Genomic DNA, 17,912 nt, shown 5'->3' with positions numbered 1-17,912 from the left:
TACAAGTTATGGAGGTAAATTATTATTTCACCTTTCCAATAAAGGATGTGATACACTACCATCTCTCAGATGTATTATTCCTATCCAGAGCTTCAGTATTGTACATTGGGACTCAAGTGACCCCTGACCAGGAATCAAACCTGGGGCTACGAGCCTGCAGCAGTGAGAACACGGATTCTAACCACAAATGACAGCTGTATACATCGTGTGTAAAAACAAAGAAGCACACAAACTTATTTCAGTTTTTAAATGTTTTCAGTAAAAGAAAATGCTAAATATGTTGTGTTCACCATTTATAGCAGCATATTGAGATCTAGTTATATATTAGAGGCCTCAGAGCTATATGACTCGGTATAGATACAATTGATACCTATGAGTTATTTCTACAGCACCTAAGAAATGGAATTGTAGGGTTCAGAGTCATAGGCTCATAGTGTCTAATTTGCTGTGTGACACTTTGTTGTGGCTCTTTTTCTCTCTCTGGCTCTGTCTCAGGTATCCAGCTTTTAAAAGCCTTTGAAAGGCCTAATAAACACATGCACAGACATACTGTGAGACAGTATTACACGTGAGGAGTGACATTGTCTTAACTCTTCTGGATTTTTTTAAAACTCATATTACGCTTGAAGCCTGGAAGTTAAGCTACAGAGCTACTCAAATGAGCAAGTATACTTTCAGATTGTCTCATTGTGGTTGAGTTTGTCTTTAAAAACGAATGAGTCACTTTGTCTAGGAGCACAGCATCATTTCAGAGTCTGATGTCAGATCTGATGACTCCTCTGCTAAAGTCTTTATACCATGTCATCTGGAGAAATTCAAAAAGATTTGTTAAAGAAAAATATCCATATCAGATGTTGAATTTCTAAAACTAATCTGTAAACATGCTGTAATTTATCTGTATATGCTCATTGTAGGTTTTAAGATATATCACTCTGCTCATTGATTAAGGATTGTTTAGGGGAATGTTTTGATCGGACTTCAAGACTCTCTTTTGCCTTTACTCATAAAAGCACCAATGGCCTTCCTTTATCTCAAACAGGATGGTGGGACCGTTTTTAGCTCTTTCCTTGCTTCAGATGTCCTCATGTTGTGTCACATGTTAACTATCAGGAAATGCTTTTTACAAGACCCCAAAAGACATTCCCTTGGACACTTGGGCTCCATGGAGATGTTTTGAGTTGGTGTATACTCTTGACTTCCCATTCAGGGTTAGGTCCTTCAGCAACATTTTAAAATGAGGATACTTGTGTTGTGTCTGGAATTACCAGCTGTTGGCCTGTGAGCTCACAGTAAAAGATGGAAGTCCCATACCAGCCTTACCACCCCTCACGTCACACCTAATAATACACACTGACAACAGGGAGAGTGGAACAGAGGGTAGGGGTCTAACTGACTCACTGGGTCTGGGTCAGGCTATATAACGCCACTCTTAGGAAGAGTGAAAACAACAACAGAGCAAAGCAAACCAGCCAAAAACACATTGGACGTGTTTGTGGAATCAAGACATAAACTTCACTGATCATGTCTCAGGTAAGTTACACTCTCCTAGATTGAGATTTAACACAATGCTCAGGTCTAACAGCAGTTTTTACGACCTTTATTTTTCTTCGCCCTAACATTGACCATATTGTTCACTGTACTTCACCCCAGCCAGGTGAAGTAAAGAAAAAGAAGCGTCCCCCAATGAAGGAGGAGGACCTGAAAGGAGCCCGCAGTAAACTTGGACTAAAGGGCGAGGTCAAGAGTAAGACCTATGAGGTCATGGTGGAGTGTGGTGAGTAAAGCCTTTTATTAACTGACACTGAAACAGAAGCATAGTGTGTAAAATGTCAAACATCTGGGACTTTTTATTGCCTTTCCTTACATGTATAAATGTAACCTTTGTGGATTTAAGAAATTGTGCATATTATTCCTGCTCGGCCTGTAGACTTGAAATACCATGTATATGAAAAACTTAAAAATCAAGCATGTTATGTCTCTTTGGGCCCCCCTGTGAGCAAAGAGTACATCCGATCTCTTTTCTGATCTACTCCTGTTCTAACATGCAACTCACATTAAATTTCTGGCATGGACCGTTTTTTTTAAAGGTGTTCCTGCAGCAAGCTGTGAAGTTCGTCTCACACTCCTGTGGAAGTGCGATAGGCATGCAGGATGATTATAATTATATAATTACAAGTAAACATTCTTCTCTTTGATGTTCTTATTAGCTTTTGTAGTTAATAAGGGAAGTACGTTAACTATTAATTATGGTGCATTTCAGAACCAGCCAACAATTCTTCACAGGAGCTTTATATAGATGACGCTGCCAGTGAATAATTTGATATTAATGGTGGTTCAATCACACCCTCCTTAACAGATCGCAAAAAATACCTTTCATTTCATCTCTGAATAAATAAATGCTAAGGCACAAGATCAGGCGGTTGTGCATAGACCAATATGAGTAATTATAAATTAATTAAATCTGTATCACGTGAAAAAATAAATACATTAAATGCAAAATTGAATCAGGCTACTGAAAATTATTATACAAACAGAACTATACTAAGGACAGCCTATATCCAATTATTTCCCATGCATTTGATAGTTACATTACGTCATTTATTCCACAGGCCAAGCATTGCTTTAGCAGATTCACACAGACACCTTTGAAATAATTTCGTGAGGAAAATCTAATGTTAAGACATTGCCGACACCAAAAGGTAGTTCCCTGACCGGGAATCGAACCCGGGCCGCGGCGGTGAGAGCGCCGAATCCTAACCACTAGACCACCAGGGAAATATACATCGACTATTGAAAGCAAACAATTTTCCAATCAGAAGTTGAAACGGATAATCGATGGACTTCACTGTTGGTCGATCTTGATTTCTTGTGTATTCCTCTGATAAATGGAAAACATTTATCAGTTCAATGAATATGAGCTGAAACCTGTGTTTACTGTTTCCAAGTCTTTAACTGGGAACCAGATGAGAGCCAGTGTTTCACATTAAATTAAAGGAACGATTGTTTCAGATATGGTTCAATCGTCTGTTTCTCAAAGGATACATGTGTTTTTGTCTTTGTGTAGAGCGTATGGGTAAAACAGCTCCGTCTGTGTTCAGCGGTGTGAGATCGGGGACGGAGACAGCCCTGAGCCAGCCTGCTGCTCCCAAAGCTCCTGGTGCCAGTGTGTTCAGCAAATAGACACAATGCAGGAAGAAATAACACACCCTGAAGAGTTCATATTTCTCAGTCAAAGCTGAATCTGCATAACAGTGAAAAAGTATTTTAAGACGCAATGTTTAAGTGAGATAGTAATTTGTATTTTGCACAACACATGAAACTTAAAGGCGCAGGATTGTATTATGCAGTTTTTAAGCTGTAAATGAATCGTTACATCAATGTTGTGTCGGTGTTCAGAAATACTGTTTAATCGTTTGGCTGTTTGCCTTTTTGTACATTTCTATGAATAAAATTGCCATATCTTAAAATGAAGTTGTTTGTCAGTAAACTACAAAAGGGACCAATTTCTATGAAATATATACTTCGGCTTGAAATGAACGTTTGCTCCTCACATTCTGGTAAACTGTTGTGACCTCATCAAGAAAATCAAGTTGGACCATCAATTAACTGAACAGCCATAGTGATAGACATAAAGTGTAACCGGGTTGAAGATTATATTAATAAGGTTAGGGTGTGAGCTAAACACACACAAACCATCCTTCAGACATGAGCTGTGTCTCATTTCAGGACTTTCATCCTTTCAATGGTAGGATTACCTGTGCATGAACAATTGTTCCCACCCTAAACTTTTTATTTCTAAGAGCTGCCACTGTCACCTAGCCTGTGGCTGCACTGGAACACAACGGAATAATTTAAAGTTTTATGGCCTCATTTGTTTGTTTTTTCAACATTACTATTGGTGTTCAGTATATCTGTTCTGTATTAGTATTCTGAGGTTGATTCTTATTTGCTAAGACTGAGTTGAATCTATGAAGTTACATATAAAAGAGTATAAAGGGTGCCAAATAGCCTACCAGTTTTGTGCCTCTAGAGGCTACTTATAGACCTCATTGTAGAGGCTGTGGGTTCGAATCTGATCTCAGCCATTTTAGCACTAGAAATGACCCTCAAAACGAATTAATTCAAAATGAATCAATGCTTTTGAAAATACATACTTTCCTTCTGACTTTATGTTTCTGGTATGGAGCTTGCCATGCTGCCACATAATAATCTCAATAGTTTTGAGGCATGCCATCCCCCTAACCTATCCAATAAAGGCAAAAAAGCCTTTATTGGAGTGCATTACTGTTTTTAGAGTCCAACAGCCTGTTTGTATTGATGTACAAGGAATACGTTGGGCCACGAAGGATGCACCAAATAAATCTATTGTTGACCAGGAAAAGAAGGACCAATTTGTTAGAAGCATTTAAAGGTACCTTTCCAAATGGGACAGCCTTTGATGTGCTGATGTGATGTAATTCAAAAGCGCCCTTTAAATGATGCAGCCCCCTAAATTGCCATGGTTGTGAATCATTACTTAGGGTACTAGCCGAAGCCTACAAAACCTGAAACATTGTGTTGACTTTTTGAGTTTAATCACCATCATGAGCACTGTGACTTTATCTCAGCAGGGAAATGCTAATATTATCAGAACTCTTATTGCTGATGGAGCAAATAAAGGGTGATCAAATGTCAGGAGTTTGTTAAAGCTTGCCCCCGAGTGGCAACACAATAGTAAGCTGAAAAGTTTGAACTTTGAGGAAAACTGTTATAACTATTTCCATTAAGGCCTTCACTGTATTTTGTGCTTAAATTTCACCAGAAAAAATTCTGCCTATCTAGGTGACATCAACCTAACCATTATTCCATAAACAGATCGTATCTTATTATCGTATCTTTGAATCCCTGATGAGGATCCAGCTCTGGCTCTGTTGACGAGCACTACACATGGTCAGGTATACCTCTGTCTAAATCTTTCTATATAACATATTGCAGACCTAAAGTTACACTAGCATAAAAGATGCAACAGCAGTGGGCAATTTTTTTTGCCCCTTTCCCTTTAAACTGTATGTGCCAAACAGTCCCACACGATGAAGATGTCTCACCTAACAGTAAACACAAGTTGCACAAGTAGGAAAACAAGCAGTTTCTTCGCAAGGTCCACAGTTGCAGAACTCCGAATACACACACAAGTTATCCAGTGAATTTCACCCTATGAATGCTGAGATTGTGATGAAAACACTTTTTGATCCAGCCAGTTCACTCCAGTTAAACATCACAATATCCTGATTCATATACAGGCCTACTTGCACATGGCACAGATCTAACACTAATCAGCATATTTGTTTTAGGTGGGTGTGTGTGTGTGTGTGTGTGTGTGTGTGTGTGTGTGTGTGTGTGTGTGTGTGTGTGTGTGTGTGTGTGTGTGTGTGTGTGTGTGTGTGTGTGTGTGTGTGTGTGTGTGTGTGTGTGTGTGTGTGTGTGTGTGTGTGTGTGTGTGTGTGTGTGTGTAATTTACCTTATGAGTGATTTTCCTACACTGCTGTACTGTTTGCTTCCTAGCAAGGGGGAAATGACACAAACACACAAACATACACATTACTGTAAGTGAAGCAGTACAGGCCCATGTTAGAGAGTGCTGGGGAAAAAAAGAAAAACACCCTAAGTAAGGAGGGAGTGTGTCCATCAACATGTGTGTAACTGGCAGAACTGTTTTTTAAATTGAGGGGTTATCTACAATTATCTCTGAATCAGAATCGGGTTGTATTGCCAAGTACATTTACGCATCTAGCTATAACAAATCTAGCTATAACATGCAGTAAATTGTCTGACATAGCATGTCCTGGCACTAGAAACTACCCTAAAAATGAATAGATTTTTAAATTAATCAATGCTTTTAAAAAATAGATATATCTCAATATCCTGATTCATATATCCATACTATATCCATACCATCCATAATGGATACTTAATGCTAATCACTGCTCCTTTATGTTGCTGAGCATTTTAATGGCCCAATCTGTATCCCTATCTGTCTGCAGTGACTGTTTAATGACTGTACTCACACCTCTGGCACTACCTCAAACGCCACTGTACATGCACAAACAACACTTGTTTCTAGAAGGTCAGCACTTTTTGTTTCTAAGGCTCTTTAACTGTTGTGTTCTGTGTCCGAACTAACTCCATCCAAACAATCATAGCCAGAGAAGAGCTTTTGAGGACCACTGTTTGTAGCTCAAGGACTTTAGCACATTGAGGTCAGTCGTGTTGGTCAGTACCCCATGAACACACACGCTGTCCCTCCCACTGGGCAGAGAGCTTTTTCTCAGCAGTGAAGTCAGACACTATTCAGTGGAAGTTTGGTCATGTCTGGACGGCAGGGTGTTCGACTGCTGCTCCTGTGGGCCAGCGCCTGCCTCACGCTGCCCAGCCTGGCCTGGGGAGCTGTGGTCATCTCTGGGGGCCATGAGGCTCAGCAGGTAATTTCACCAACCGTTTTATGCAAATATCTTCATTTCAAAGTACAATGTAATGTAAGTGTTGACTAAACCTGGTGATACCAGTTGCAGTCATTTTTTAATCATCTGTGCATCACAAAGTGTGTTTTCAACTTTATTTCTACTCTTGTTTAACTCTTCTGAACATCTCCTCTTCATGTGGGTGTTTGTCTTTATAGAATTTTCACTCCTTTTTGTTTAATACGCTGTATTTGTATTTCAGGAGTCAGAAGGAGCTACTAGATCTCTAAAGGTATCTGTAGAAAAATCATACATACAGTCAGTTCTGTCATAAGGTTAAAGATATTGTCTGCATCTCCCAGTTTGTTTAGAATTAAACAAACTTCATTGATGAATTTGAGAACTGAACATCAACACTGAAACAACATTTGAACCATAAAAGAAGTTACATGTTTTAAGTACAAACTTTGAATGTAATTTCAGTTTTTTTGCAGCCTTTAATTTTTATTTCTGATAATCTGAAAATCAAAATGTCTCCCTTTGCATTGTCTGTCTGCTTGTTTTGTTTTTACAGAAAAGAAGTACAAATGATGATATGGTAAGAAAACACATTTAAAATAAATGACATATCATGTTCAGCTGAATACGTCTTCATTGTAAGGGCAAAGTAAATGTAGTGAAGCAGCTCAAACAGATACACGCCCGATAAACCATAAAAGGCTTTTAAAGGTGCATTATGGAGTTTTGGTAGAGAAATGGGAAAGTTGGAGAAACATAGAGATTCTGTGGTATATGTTCAAATCTCTCTACACAAACTGTCCTCAGAGGAAAGTTTGGTCCCTGGTTTAAAGATCAAATGCTAGGTGAGAAGTTATTGTGAAAATATAGCACTACATTTTTTCAGTTCTCCAACTTCCAAACTTCACTACCAAATCTACATAATAGTGCACCTTTAAGCTGAAAAACGTTGTATAGCTGTTTACAGCTACCAAACAAGAAGACTGGGCTAGTTAAGTTCTATTAAAATGTATATTTTTCAGAAAACATCCAAGACTAACAAATGGGGTAAATGTGACACTTTTAATGCTTAAAGAAACATTCTTCTTTTTGGTGCTTTATTATACAGAGACCGCTCAGATTTCTTCACCAGTTGGCTGAATTTTGGTCCTTAACTTTGTGCTGAGTTGACTTTAATATTAATGTCCTTCCCTTGATGGCCACTTGATCTTTATATCATGTTCCCCTTCTTACAAAGCATAATCTTATCCCATTCCCAAATAAACCAAGGCTATGTAGAATAAACGACTAAGTGAGTGCGCCCTGCAGCTATAGCAAACTCCTATGATTTTACTGCAGAAAGTTGAAAACATTTAAGAAGTTGATAATTCAGCATGTGTGTATTGTTTATCTGCAAGTACGCTATGCAAACATTTTTGCACATTTCTTAATCCATGACATCCGTGCAACAAACATCCTTGCCTATCAGTGCCCTGAAGAAATGAAAATATGTAGACGCTTGAGCAAAACAATTTGAATTGTTACTTAACAGACAACAGAAACGTCCACTGTGTCCATTTAAGGTGTTTAAAGCACATGATAAAGGTTTTAGGGTTAAATATTGTGATACTCTGAGAGTCAAATATCTGTCTGTGCCAGATATAAGATACCACCTTGGAAAAATATTCCTCATTTCCTTTGGATATTACCCAGAAGATTTCAAAGAAAACAGAACGCATGCCGAGGGAATCAAGGCAGGAAGGAATTGCGTCACCCTGACTGAAGCAAACAGGATTCAAATAAAATGCCCTCAGCTCAGGCACACATGATTATTGTGTTGGTCACACATAGATCTTGGATAAATGACAAATAGACTCCCAGTTAAAGGATAATGGATGTTTGTTTTATAGTGAACAGACTGACAAACATGTATTTTAAATACACACACGTATGTGTTTCTACATGCTGCAGGCTGATTCACAAAAACATTCCCCGGGTGGAACCAGTGACTAAATTGTCTTTTAGTCATGTTTTTAAAGCTCCTAATGTGTTCTTATTTAGTACTATATCCACCTGCAATTATCAAGTCAGTTTAGAAAAGACACAAAAACAGCAAACGCTTTTGTTGCCTCTCTCTGTGTCAGGTGGAGGTGTACAGCGTGACGGTGGACTGCACTGTGACGTCTCGTTTCGCTCACACCGTCATGACCTCGAAGGCTCTGAACAAAGCAAACACTTCCAAGGAAATATTTTTTGAAGTGCAGCTACCCAAGACGGCCTTCATCAGCAACTTCAGCATGTCAGTTGGTTACGTGAACACTTTCACCATATACCCAGTGTTTGCTGGCACCATGTTCATACTGTCATCGATTCTCTTGTGCTTTAAAGCTCACTTCAACTTTATGTTGTCTGTCTTTCACAGGGAAATTGAAGGTCAGGTGTACGTCGGGGAAGTGAAGGAGAAAGAGAAAGCCAAGAAGCAGTATGAAAAGGCTGTTTCCTCTGGACAAACCGCTGGGCTGGTCAAGTGAGTCTGTTAGGATGAAATATATTTATGAAGCAAAAAGAGCAAGAAACAGAAAACCAAAGTGGATCTCCACTTTGATTTTTGCACTCCCTTGATCTCAGTTGTTTAGTGTCAGATGGTTACTAGTCTGCATTATTGGTCAGTGCGATTTCTCTCTGTTTCATTGTAGAGCTTCTGGGAGAAAGATGGAGAAATTTTCTGTGTCTGTCAACATCGCCGCAGGAAGTAATGTCACTTTTATTCTGACTTACGAGGAGCTACTTCAGAGAAAGCTGGGCCAGTATGAGATTCTGAATCAAGTTAAACCCAAACAGCGGGTCCAGGAGTTTAAGGTGAATCTGTTCTGCTGTGGCCTCCTGGTGATTTTGTTCTTTGAGATCTTTTAAATGACATAATTACAATTGGTTTCTCTGTCTGTCTGTGTCTTTTTGCCTATGTGGATGACAGATTGTGACCAACATCTATGAGCCACAGGGCATTTCTTTCGTTGATGCCCATGCTACTTTCCTTACTAATGATTTGCTCCCCCTGGTGGAGAAAACTGTAACGGACAAAAAGGTACACAGTCCCTGGAGGAAGTTGTCTCATTCTTTGCCTGCAGTTCCTGGATCAGACTCCCACCCTGTTTGCATTCAATACATTATTGATCTAAAGATTTGAGCTGAGCTGACTGTATGTATCTTTTTATCAGGCACGCATCGTGTTCTCACCAACCATAGAGCAGCAGAGGAGTTGTGCTGATTGTGATGGAACCTTCATTGACGGAGATTTTGTCATCAAATATGACGTAAACAGAGTGAGCGGCATTGGGGACATTCAGGTATGCTGTCACTCAAACGACCCCCCCCTCCCAAACACACACACACACACACACACACACACACACACACACACACACACACACACACACACACACACACACACACACACACACACAGTTTGACTGAGGATGACACCTCTGTATGGGAGATATAAATCTATGGATTATTTGCAGAACAACATATAGGTCTATAAACTATATGTTTATTACTGCTTTTAATGGTTATTTCCCCTTCAGATTGTTAACGGGTACTTTGTACACTATTTCGCTCCACCTGACCTGCCCAGAGTCCCGAAGAATGTGGTGTTTGTGATTGACAGGAGCGGATCAATGGAGGGAAGAAAGATTGAACAGGTGAGAGACGGTTCAGACTACAAGTGGGACTCTAAAATGTTTGTGTCCCCATGCACACATTTTTCTCATGACTTCTGTGCAGACACGAGAGGCAATGCTGGCCATCCTCAAAGACCTCCATGAGGAGGACCATTTTGCCATCATCCTGTTTGGTAGTAATGTCATGCCCTGGAGAGAAACACTTTTCAAAGCATCAGCAGAAAATGTGACTGAAGCGTTGGAATTCGTCAAGCAATTACGAATCTCAGGATGTAATGATCTTATGGACACACTTTTATACATAATGTACTCACTCTCAAAATAAGAAAAAAACAACAACCTTTCTTGTGTTTTTACCATCTAGCAACCAATTTTAATGATGCATTGTTGGACAGTGTGAAAATGCTTAAAAGAGACAGACAAGAGCAAAGGACGCCAGAGAGGAGCATCGATATGATTATTGCACTGACTGATGGAATGCCAGATTCGGGTGAGTGTGCACTTACTGTGAGGTACATTGAGTTTATGTGAGTGCATGTTTGATTGACATAATTTACTTTCACATAAAATTAACTATATGATTTATTTAAAAAATATTTTTCATTTCGAAGGCCCTGCTAGGATCTTGAACAATATGAGCCCCGATGTGGTTGGAAACATATCTCTGTTCTGTCTTGGGTTTGGAAATGATGTGGATTACTCCTTCCTGGATTCATTGAGCAAACAAAACAAGGGATCGGCACGCAGAATTTACGAGGGATCAGATGCAACAGTTCAACTTCAGGTGGAAAGGCTTTGAACCCATTTACGAGATGATAATTAAAACTACTTGCCAGTTTTCCACATTTATACAATGCCTACTTTTTGATGACATTAAAATATAAACTCATAATGTACAAACATGGGTAATGCATTGTGTGTCTGGATTTGTCTCAGGGTTTTTATGAGGAGGTTTCCAGCACTCTTCTCTTGGACGTTGACCTGCGTTATCCTGGCAATTCAGTGGACTTTCTCACCACTAACCACTTTAACCAGCTGTTTAACGGCTCAGAGATCGTGGTGGCTGGGCAACTGGTGGACAACGACCTTGAAAACTTCCTAATGGAAGTGGTTGGCCAGGGGGTGAGCACAAGGAAACAGTTTCAAGACAGTAGTGAGGTCATAGATTAGGTTTGTTTATTATTCTCTACTCCTCTTTGTCCCTCCTGCTTAGTTTGAAGAAGAATTCAAGGTGCAGGGACAGGCTGGTGCAGTAGACTGGGGCGTGATGTACCCTGATGAGGAATACATTTTTGGAGATTTTACAGAGCGTCTTTGGGCCTACCTAACCATCCAGCAGCTACTGGAGAAAAGGTGAGTTTGAGTTATTTCACTCAAGCTGAAACGTGAAACTTTTTATCTTGGAAATCTGATTGTTCTCATTTCAAACCTTCATCAATGATGCATCCACATATCATCTGAGAGCCAAGAGAGCCAATTCACATATACTATTTGTACTTACAGTAAGAGTGTTACCGCTGACGAGAAAGAGAATGCCATGGCAAAGGCCCTGGACATGTCCCTGAGGTATGGCTTTGTAACCTCTCTTACTTCCATGGTGGTCACTAAGCCTGAAACTGAGGACGGAACAGAAAGCCCGCTCATTGCTGATAAACTGACTGAGGGTAAGAGATTCAGCCATTAGACCGATGTGGGAAACTAAACCTAACACATTCATTTTCAAAACGATAGTGGCCACCTGAGGGTGGTGCTGAAGTTACTTTAAATATATATTTGTTTTGTGTCCATCTGTTTATTTTGACAGAGCAAAGACAAGAGGCAGAAAGACAGGGTAATACAGGTTTTAACCTGAGCATAAAAAGGTTTCTGCGATTAAGAACATTAAATGCTTTAATTATAACTTGTCATAATTTTATGTTTCAGCTCAATTTTATGCTCGTCCTCATCCATCATACAACCTTCGTTATTTGTCAGCACCCTCCTACCTTGGTAAGTAATATTTTGCTGAGCTCGCTTGATGGTTCTAGGAACTAATGTCTTACTCTACTAGTCAGTTATTTTGTCAGTCCATCTAAACTACGTAAATTCCGGACTATAAGCCGTTACTTTTTTGTCATGTTTTCAACACTGCGGCTTTTACAAGGATGCGGCTTATTTATGGATTTTTCTTGCGGGACAATGAGCTTCTGCCGCAAAAACATTTGACCTCGTCACGTCGGAGCTTAATGTCAGTCATTTTGCGCTTCATGCACGCACCCTCATCATGGAAAACACACGGAGAAATACATATGATGCAGCTTTCAAGTTAAAGGCGATCGACCTGGCTGTCAAAGAAGCTAACAGAGCTGCTGCACGTTAAGATGACACTGACAGCGACAACAGAGACTGAGGAAGTGAGTAATGAAGTCATTCTGAGGCAGTGAATGGACGGACTTTTTCTTGTGAAATGTATTACTGTATTACGGTAATCTTTTTCATCAGCCGTGTTACAGACACTGTTCAATAAAGGATTTCCAGTTAGTAGGCTTCGTATTTGCGGATGTTACCGGTAGCCTACGTAGTTAATTAAAAGTTAAAACAATGTTTTTGTGTCACATCTTTCTGTGTAAATAGCTCTGTTATAACGTGGACACCTGCGGCTTATAATCAAGTGCGGCTTATATATGTACAAATACATTTTTTTACTTATTTTTAGCCGGTGCGGCTTATATCCAGGTGCGCTCAATAGTCCGGAATTTACGGTACTTGTTTAAATCGCAAAGACATTGTTCAGACATTCATGATCCTTAGATGATGAATCATACTCACTTCAGCATTACCCTGACTTCTCTCTTAACATTTATGGGCATGTTGGAATTTATCCCAAAGCCCCACTGTGCACAAGCGCACAGAGCTGCTTGCATTGCTGTACACTTAGTTTTATCATCATAGTCAAAATGTTGTTTTGCAAAGACGACATATAAATAAAACCATTACTCATTTTGTCTATCACTTCCATTTTACTCTGTTGTCACCTGCAGTGGACGGGGATCCTCATTTCATGATCGAGCTCCCAGACAGAAACGACGCACTGTGCTTCAACATCAACGACAAACCAGGAAGCATATTCAACCTGGTCAGAGACCTTAAACAAGGTCAGCCATGAGTCCTTTTTTTAAGGCTACATGGACTAACTTTGCACCAAGATTTTGTACAATTAACGTCATGTGCCTGAAAATTAAATCCGACTGTCAAACAGTGAGTGACGGAATCCCCTGTTGTTTCCTCAGGTATTTTGGTCAATGGTGAGATCATAGGAGACAAAATGATTCCCCCTGATGGTAAAATAAACACCTACTTTTGGCGTTTTGGCATCGTCCACGAGACTCTTGGGGTGAGGCTGATTGTGAGCACTCAGGACATCTCGGTCTTTCAGGGTGGCCAACTGGTCAAGCTGCACTGGTCTGATTCAGCTTCACCCAAAGGATCCAAGTTAGTGGCAGCATGTCCCATGGTTACCTCATTCAATAAGAGAAAACTATTCCTCTACATGAGTAAAAAATCCAGTTCAGAATAAATGCTTACATCTTGTTCCCCTCACTTGTATATCCTCCAGTATGGATATTCTCTTGATCAAGGATCGCAGCCTCACAGTCACTCTGAAAGACTCCGTCAAGTTTGTCATCCTGCTTCACAAAGTGTGGGAGAAGCACCCGTACCACCGGAACTACCTGGGTTTCTACACCCTGGACACCCACCTTATGTCATCTTCTGTTCACGGCCTGCTAGGTACTACTTGTTTGGTTATAGAGAATTACATTATCATCACTGATTATAGGATATTGTTCGCTGTAGCATTTCTTGTTGGGTTTCTGAAGAACCTGTGAAACCTCCACAATGTTACTACACTGTTAAAGCTCTAGACAATGGCCCGCCTGGTTAACACATCAGCTCAAGGTTTATTTTATATTTTTTGGACTGCAGGAAGTTGGCAGAACAAAGTCAGTTTAATGTATGTTTATAATGGCTCATGTCCCTCTGGAAACTTCTGGTCATGTTAAAGAGTGCAGGTCATCTGTGAAAAGGGCCTTAGGTTTAATTACTACCCTGCACCTCTGGCCATTATTATTTCAGTCTTGGATGTTTTCATTAAACAATCTTGGAACAATGTTAGAAATGATCTTAGTGTTCAGGTGTAATTGGAAATTGCATTTCTATCAATATTTATTGTGGTTGGATGTGTTCACAGCATCAAGCACACAATCAAACAATGAGTGGAGAAAAACATACTGGTGATCAGGGGAAAAAAGTAGCAGCTTCATTGCTTGCACAAAGATAATGCCAGCACTGCCACTCGCAGTTATAATCAGCATCATCTTGTCAGGCCAGTAGATCAAGGATGGCAACTCCACTTGGGGTTATGACAGAGAGAATCTCAGTATTTCATATTGGTATGCATTTATTGCAATGGTTACAATGATATGTGTGTATATATATATATATATATATATATATATATATATATATATATATATATATATATATATATATATATATATATATATGCATTGTTCATATATACACATCAGATGCAGCCCACCTTTTAAAGCAATTATAAAAGTGTGTCTTAAAGACTGACTTTTTCACAATGTATCAGAGTGGAAGAGCAAGGAACATACATCTTATAAATGTGCTGTGCAGCTAACTTAACCAGGCCTTTATCAAAACCTACAAGAAACATAAAGAAGAAGAACAGATGACAAAGTAATGGCTGCCTGCAAAAGCCAAGGAGCCCATTCAACACATATTATAATGCCCATTATACAACACAAATAAACCGTTTAAAGATCAGCTTTAGTCTGAATAGCTTCTTCATACACACACTCTGTAGGGTCTTTACATGTTTTATTTATCATTACAGAACATTTAGGGATTGAATAAATGTACTTCTGAAATATATTTACCTGTAATGATTGGTCATCCTCCAGGTCAGTTTTACCATGGGATCAATTATGAGGTGTCAGACCTGCGTCCAGGTGAAGTCCCAGACAAACCAGATGCCACCATGTTTGTGAAAGGGCGGGAGCTCAATGTGACCAGGTACATGCAAAAATGACTAGTCAGCATGTAACACATGTTTTGATTTAATAGGCTGCTGATTTTGTGACGTGCACTTGAAATATCTGTCAGTGTACATGAAACATGTGTGTGTCCACAGAGGCTGGCAGAGAGACTTCAGGAGGGATGTGAAGAAAGGAGAAAATGTCCCCTGCTGGTTTGTTCACAATAATGGAACTGGCCTCATCGATGGAGAAGCATCAGACTACACTGTTACAGGCCTTTTTAAAACTGTTTAAGAACAGATGATAAATCAATATCGGCCACATAAATCATTTAAATCAAACCCTTTAGATCAATATTCATATCTGCCTGTATTTACGCTATAAATGCTCTGGTATCATGAACCCATCAAACAAACACAACACTGTATGGATGACTTCACTCTCTCTTTCAGTGTTACTGCTGGAGTTCCAAAACTGGAAAGCAGTAACACATCCCTAAATACGGAGATGTGTCAGAGCAACCTCAGCAATCACTTGTATTCAAATAAATGGGAAACCTCAGTATGGAATCCAGCTGTACAGAAAAAGATGCATTGTTCATGTTTGATGAGTCTTTGATTCAGGTCTTCTCCCTGTTTGATCTTGAAAACAAATAACAGTTTGTTGACTTCAGTGTTTGATTATGTGAGGAGGTCAAAGCATCTGATGTGTGATCCAATGTGTTTTCAAGCAGTAAAACTCTGATGTTCATCATGACTATTGATTGTAAGTCCACTGTAGTGCTGCTACTACAAATGATACCGAATAAAAGTTAGGAGTGGTGACAAACTGTATTACTGGTCATGTTGTGAATTGTCCTGATTTGGACCCAAGAGCACGACAGAGACTGAGGGAATACGTGAGCAAGATTTAATTACAAAGTGATTCAAACAATGGTGCCAAAGGGGAGGGGTGGTGAGAAGTCCCAGGATCCGGTGGGTTGCAGTTGTGAGGGGTACAAGCGACGAGGTGCTCCAGTGGATGATCAGCAAACAATCTGAGAGGCAGAGCAAAGACAAAAAAGTTAGCTCCACACGCTAACTCAAACAAAAACAACTCGAGGTTATATCATGGCCGAAGTTGAATTCCTACACGTGGTAGACGGAACGATCTGGCACTGAGTGAGAGACAGTCTGGGGGTTTTGTACAGCCCAGGTTGATTGTAGATGTGGCACACCTGGTGCCTCCTGAGGAAAGAAACCACACCCACCACACTCAATCAGGGAGAGAAACATGAGGATTATACAGACCGGGAAAGACAGACAACCCACAATAGGAGAAGGAGGGGCTGCCCTGAAGAGAGACATGACAGGTCACAGTATAAATGAAATGTTCAAACTGATTCATGTTTAAGTGAAAAATACACACACTTAGGGCCTGATTTACTAAAATCTCAATTAAAGAGTACTAAATTGCGTGGTCATTGCAAAAGTTTGCACGTTTGGGGGTGATTTACTAAGAACATTTGCGTGAATGACGTCAGGTGCAAACCTTGTGGAGGCGGTAGTATTTCTGTCAGGCTTTTGCGCGTTCTACTGGTTTACGTCACAGAGAGTTCGGACGGAAAGTGTAGGATTTATCACTGGCCACTAGGGGGCAATGTAGGATTTTACTATGATCGGCTCAGTTAGGAACCGGCCATTTTGGTTGTTATGCTCACGTTAATGAGTTGCGCAACGGTTGTGCCGTTCAGCCTAATTCATGTAAGTCCAATGTTTAATGTTTTAAAACGGAATGAATACAACGGTTGCATATTATGTGTAATGTTGTAATATGTTATGACCTATGTTATATTGTATGGTCACATTTGGGAGTTATTACTATTCACTTATCCTGCAATCATTTGTATTATTGTAGGGCTCCTTCATCTCTGTCATTAAAGACATAATTCGACATTGAGGAGTGTTTCTTCATGAAGGAGCCATGGTTGTCGTTGGATGTTCTGTCCCCGGATACACTTTTGTGACTGAAGATGTGTCTGAAGCCCTCGCCATAGCCCTGCTAACTAATCATGGATTTGCTCATCAAAACCCGCCTGCCGCGGCCACGCCAGCTCAAGCCCCAACACCTCTAGGCCCAAAACTTGATCGCCCTAAAGTCGACATCGGTGTATCGATAGAGGAATGGAACGTATTCACCCGTCGTTGGGATGTCTTCCGCACTGGCTCGGGCATAGGCGACACCCAGGCTACTTTCCAATTGTTTCAGTGTGCTGGGCCTGGTCTCGGAGACAGCCTGTTGAAAGCTAATCCACATGCCACCACTGGGTCATTGGCAGATTTGATGGCCGCCATGCGCTAGCAGTTATTCCAGTAGCCACATGTGTCCTGCGCACTGAACTACTCCAACTGCATCAGGAGCGAGACGAAGCATTCCGGGCCTTCACTGCCAGAGTACGAGGGAAGGCGGAGACGTGTGACTACAGTGCTTTATGTGTATGTGGCCAGAACGTGGACTACACTGACCACATCATACGTGACGTCCTACTTAATGGAATTTATGATTCAGACATACGCCGTGAAACGTTAGGCACACCTGATATCCTGTGGAAACCCGTGAACGAGGTGATTGCACTTGTTGAAAACAAAGAAATGGCTCGCAATGCTCTCCCGTCACCCACTCTATCAGCCATGTCGTCATTTCGGCGCTTAAAGAAGGACCCACCGATGAGCCCCACACAGGCTACAGCCCCAGTAGACAAGGCTAAACAGGCCTCT

The 17,912-nt window shown here is 40.4% G+C and overlaps 2 protein-coding genes across 2 annotated transcripts; both read left to right on the top strand.

Annotated features, from left to right (window-relative positions):
* The first annotated feature begins 1,203 nt into the window (after positions 1 to 1,203).
* On the top strand, positions 1,204 to 3,461 carry mustn1b (musculoskeletal, embryonic nuclear protein 1b). Its single transcript, XM_079342665.1, has 3 exons — positions 1,204 to 1,530; positions 1,651 to 1,774; positions 3,065 to 3,461. Exons 1-3 carry the CDS (start codon positions 1,522 to 1,524, stop codon positions 3,178 to 3,180), a joined length of 249 nt encoding a protein of 82 aa, XP_079198791.1. The 5' UTR covers positions 1,204 to 1,521; the 3' UTR covers positions 3,181 to 3,461.
* Positions 3,462 to 6,268: 2,807 nt separating this feature from the next.
* LOC306822064 (inter-alpha-trypsin inhibitor heavy chain H3-like) lies at positions 6,269 to 15,989 on the top strand. Its single transcript, XM_079340789.1, has 21 exons — positions 6,269 to 6,458; positions 6,700 to 6,729; positions 7,012 to 7,035; positions 8,579 to 8,733; positions 8,857 to 8,961; positions 9,131 to 9,293; positions 9,409 to 9,519; positions 9,653 to 9,781; positions 10,019 to 10,135; positions 10,218 to 10,386; positions 10,479 to 10,604; positions 10,726 to 10,898; positions 11,051 to 11,236; positions 11,328 to 11,467; positions 11,618 to 11,778; positions 11,919 to 11,945; positions 13,069 to 13,248; positions 13,384 to 13,585; positions 13,710 to 13,882; positions 15,082 to 15,193; positions 15,312 to 15,989. The coding sequence occupies exons 1-21, from the start codon at positions 6,345 to 6,347 to the stop codon at positions 15,448 to 15,450; spliced, it is 2,736 nt and encodes a 911-aa protein (XP_079196915.1). The 5' UTR covers positions 6,269 to 6,344; the 3' UTR covers positions 15,451 to 15,989.
* The last annotated feature ends 1,923 nt before the right edge of the window (positions 15,990 to 17,912 follow it).

This window comes from Symphodus melops (genome assembly GCF_947650265.1).
Source record: "Symphodus melops genome assembly, chromosome: 4".
In the NCBI taxonomy this organism is placed as follows: domain Eukaryota; kingdom Metazoa; phylum Chordata; class Actinopteri; order Labriformes; family Labridae; genus Symphodus; species Symphodus melops.
The sequence above is the reverse complement of the archived record's forward strand: the minus strand, read 5'-3'. Positions and strand labels throughout refer to the sequence as shown.

Excerpts from the sequence above, each read along its gene's own strand:
- mustn1b (XM_079342665.1), top strand. Across the intron at positions 1,775-3,064 it reads TGAGGTCATGGTGGAGTGTG|AGCGTATGGGTAAAACAGCT; the intron begins GTGAGTAAAGCC and ends GTCTTTGTGTAG.
- LOC306822064 (XM_079340789.1), top strand. The coding sequence starts at position 6,345 with ATGTCTGGACGGCAGGGTGTTCGACTGCTGCTCCTGTGGGCCAGCGCC. Across the intron at positions 11,946-13,068 it reads ACAAGAGGCAGAAAGACAGG|GACATATAAATAAAACCATT; the intron begins GTAATACAGGTT and ends TTTTGCAAAGAC. Across the intron at positions 13,883-15,081 it reads TTCTGTTCACGGCCTGCTAG|GTCAGTTTTACCATGGGATC; the intron begins GTACTACTTGTT and ends GTCATCCTCCAG.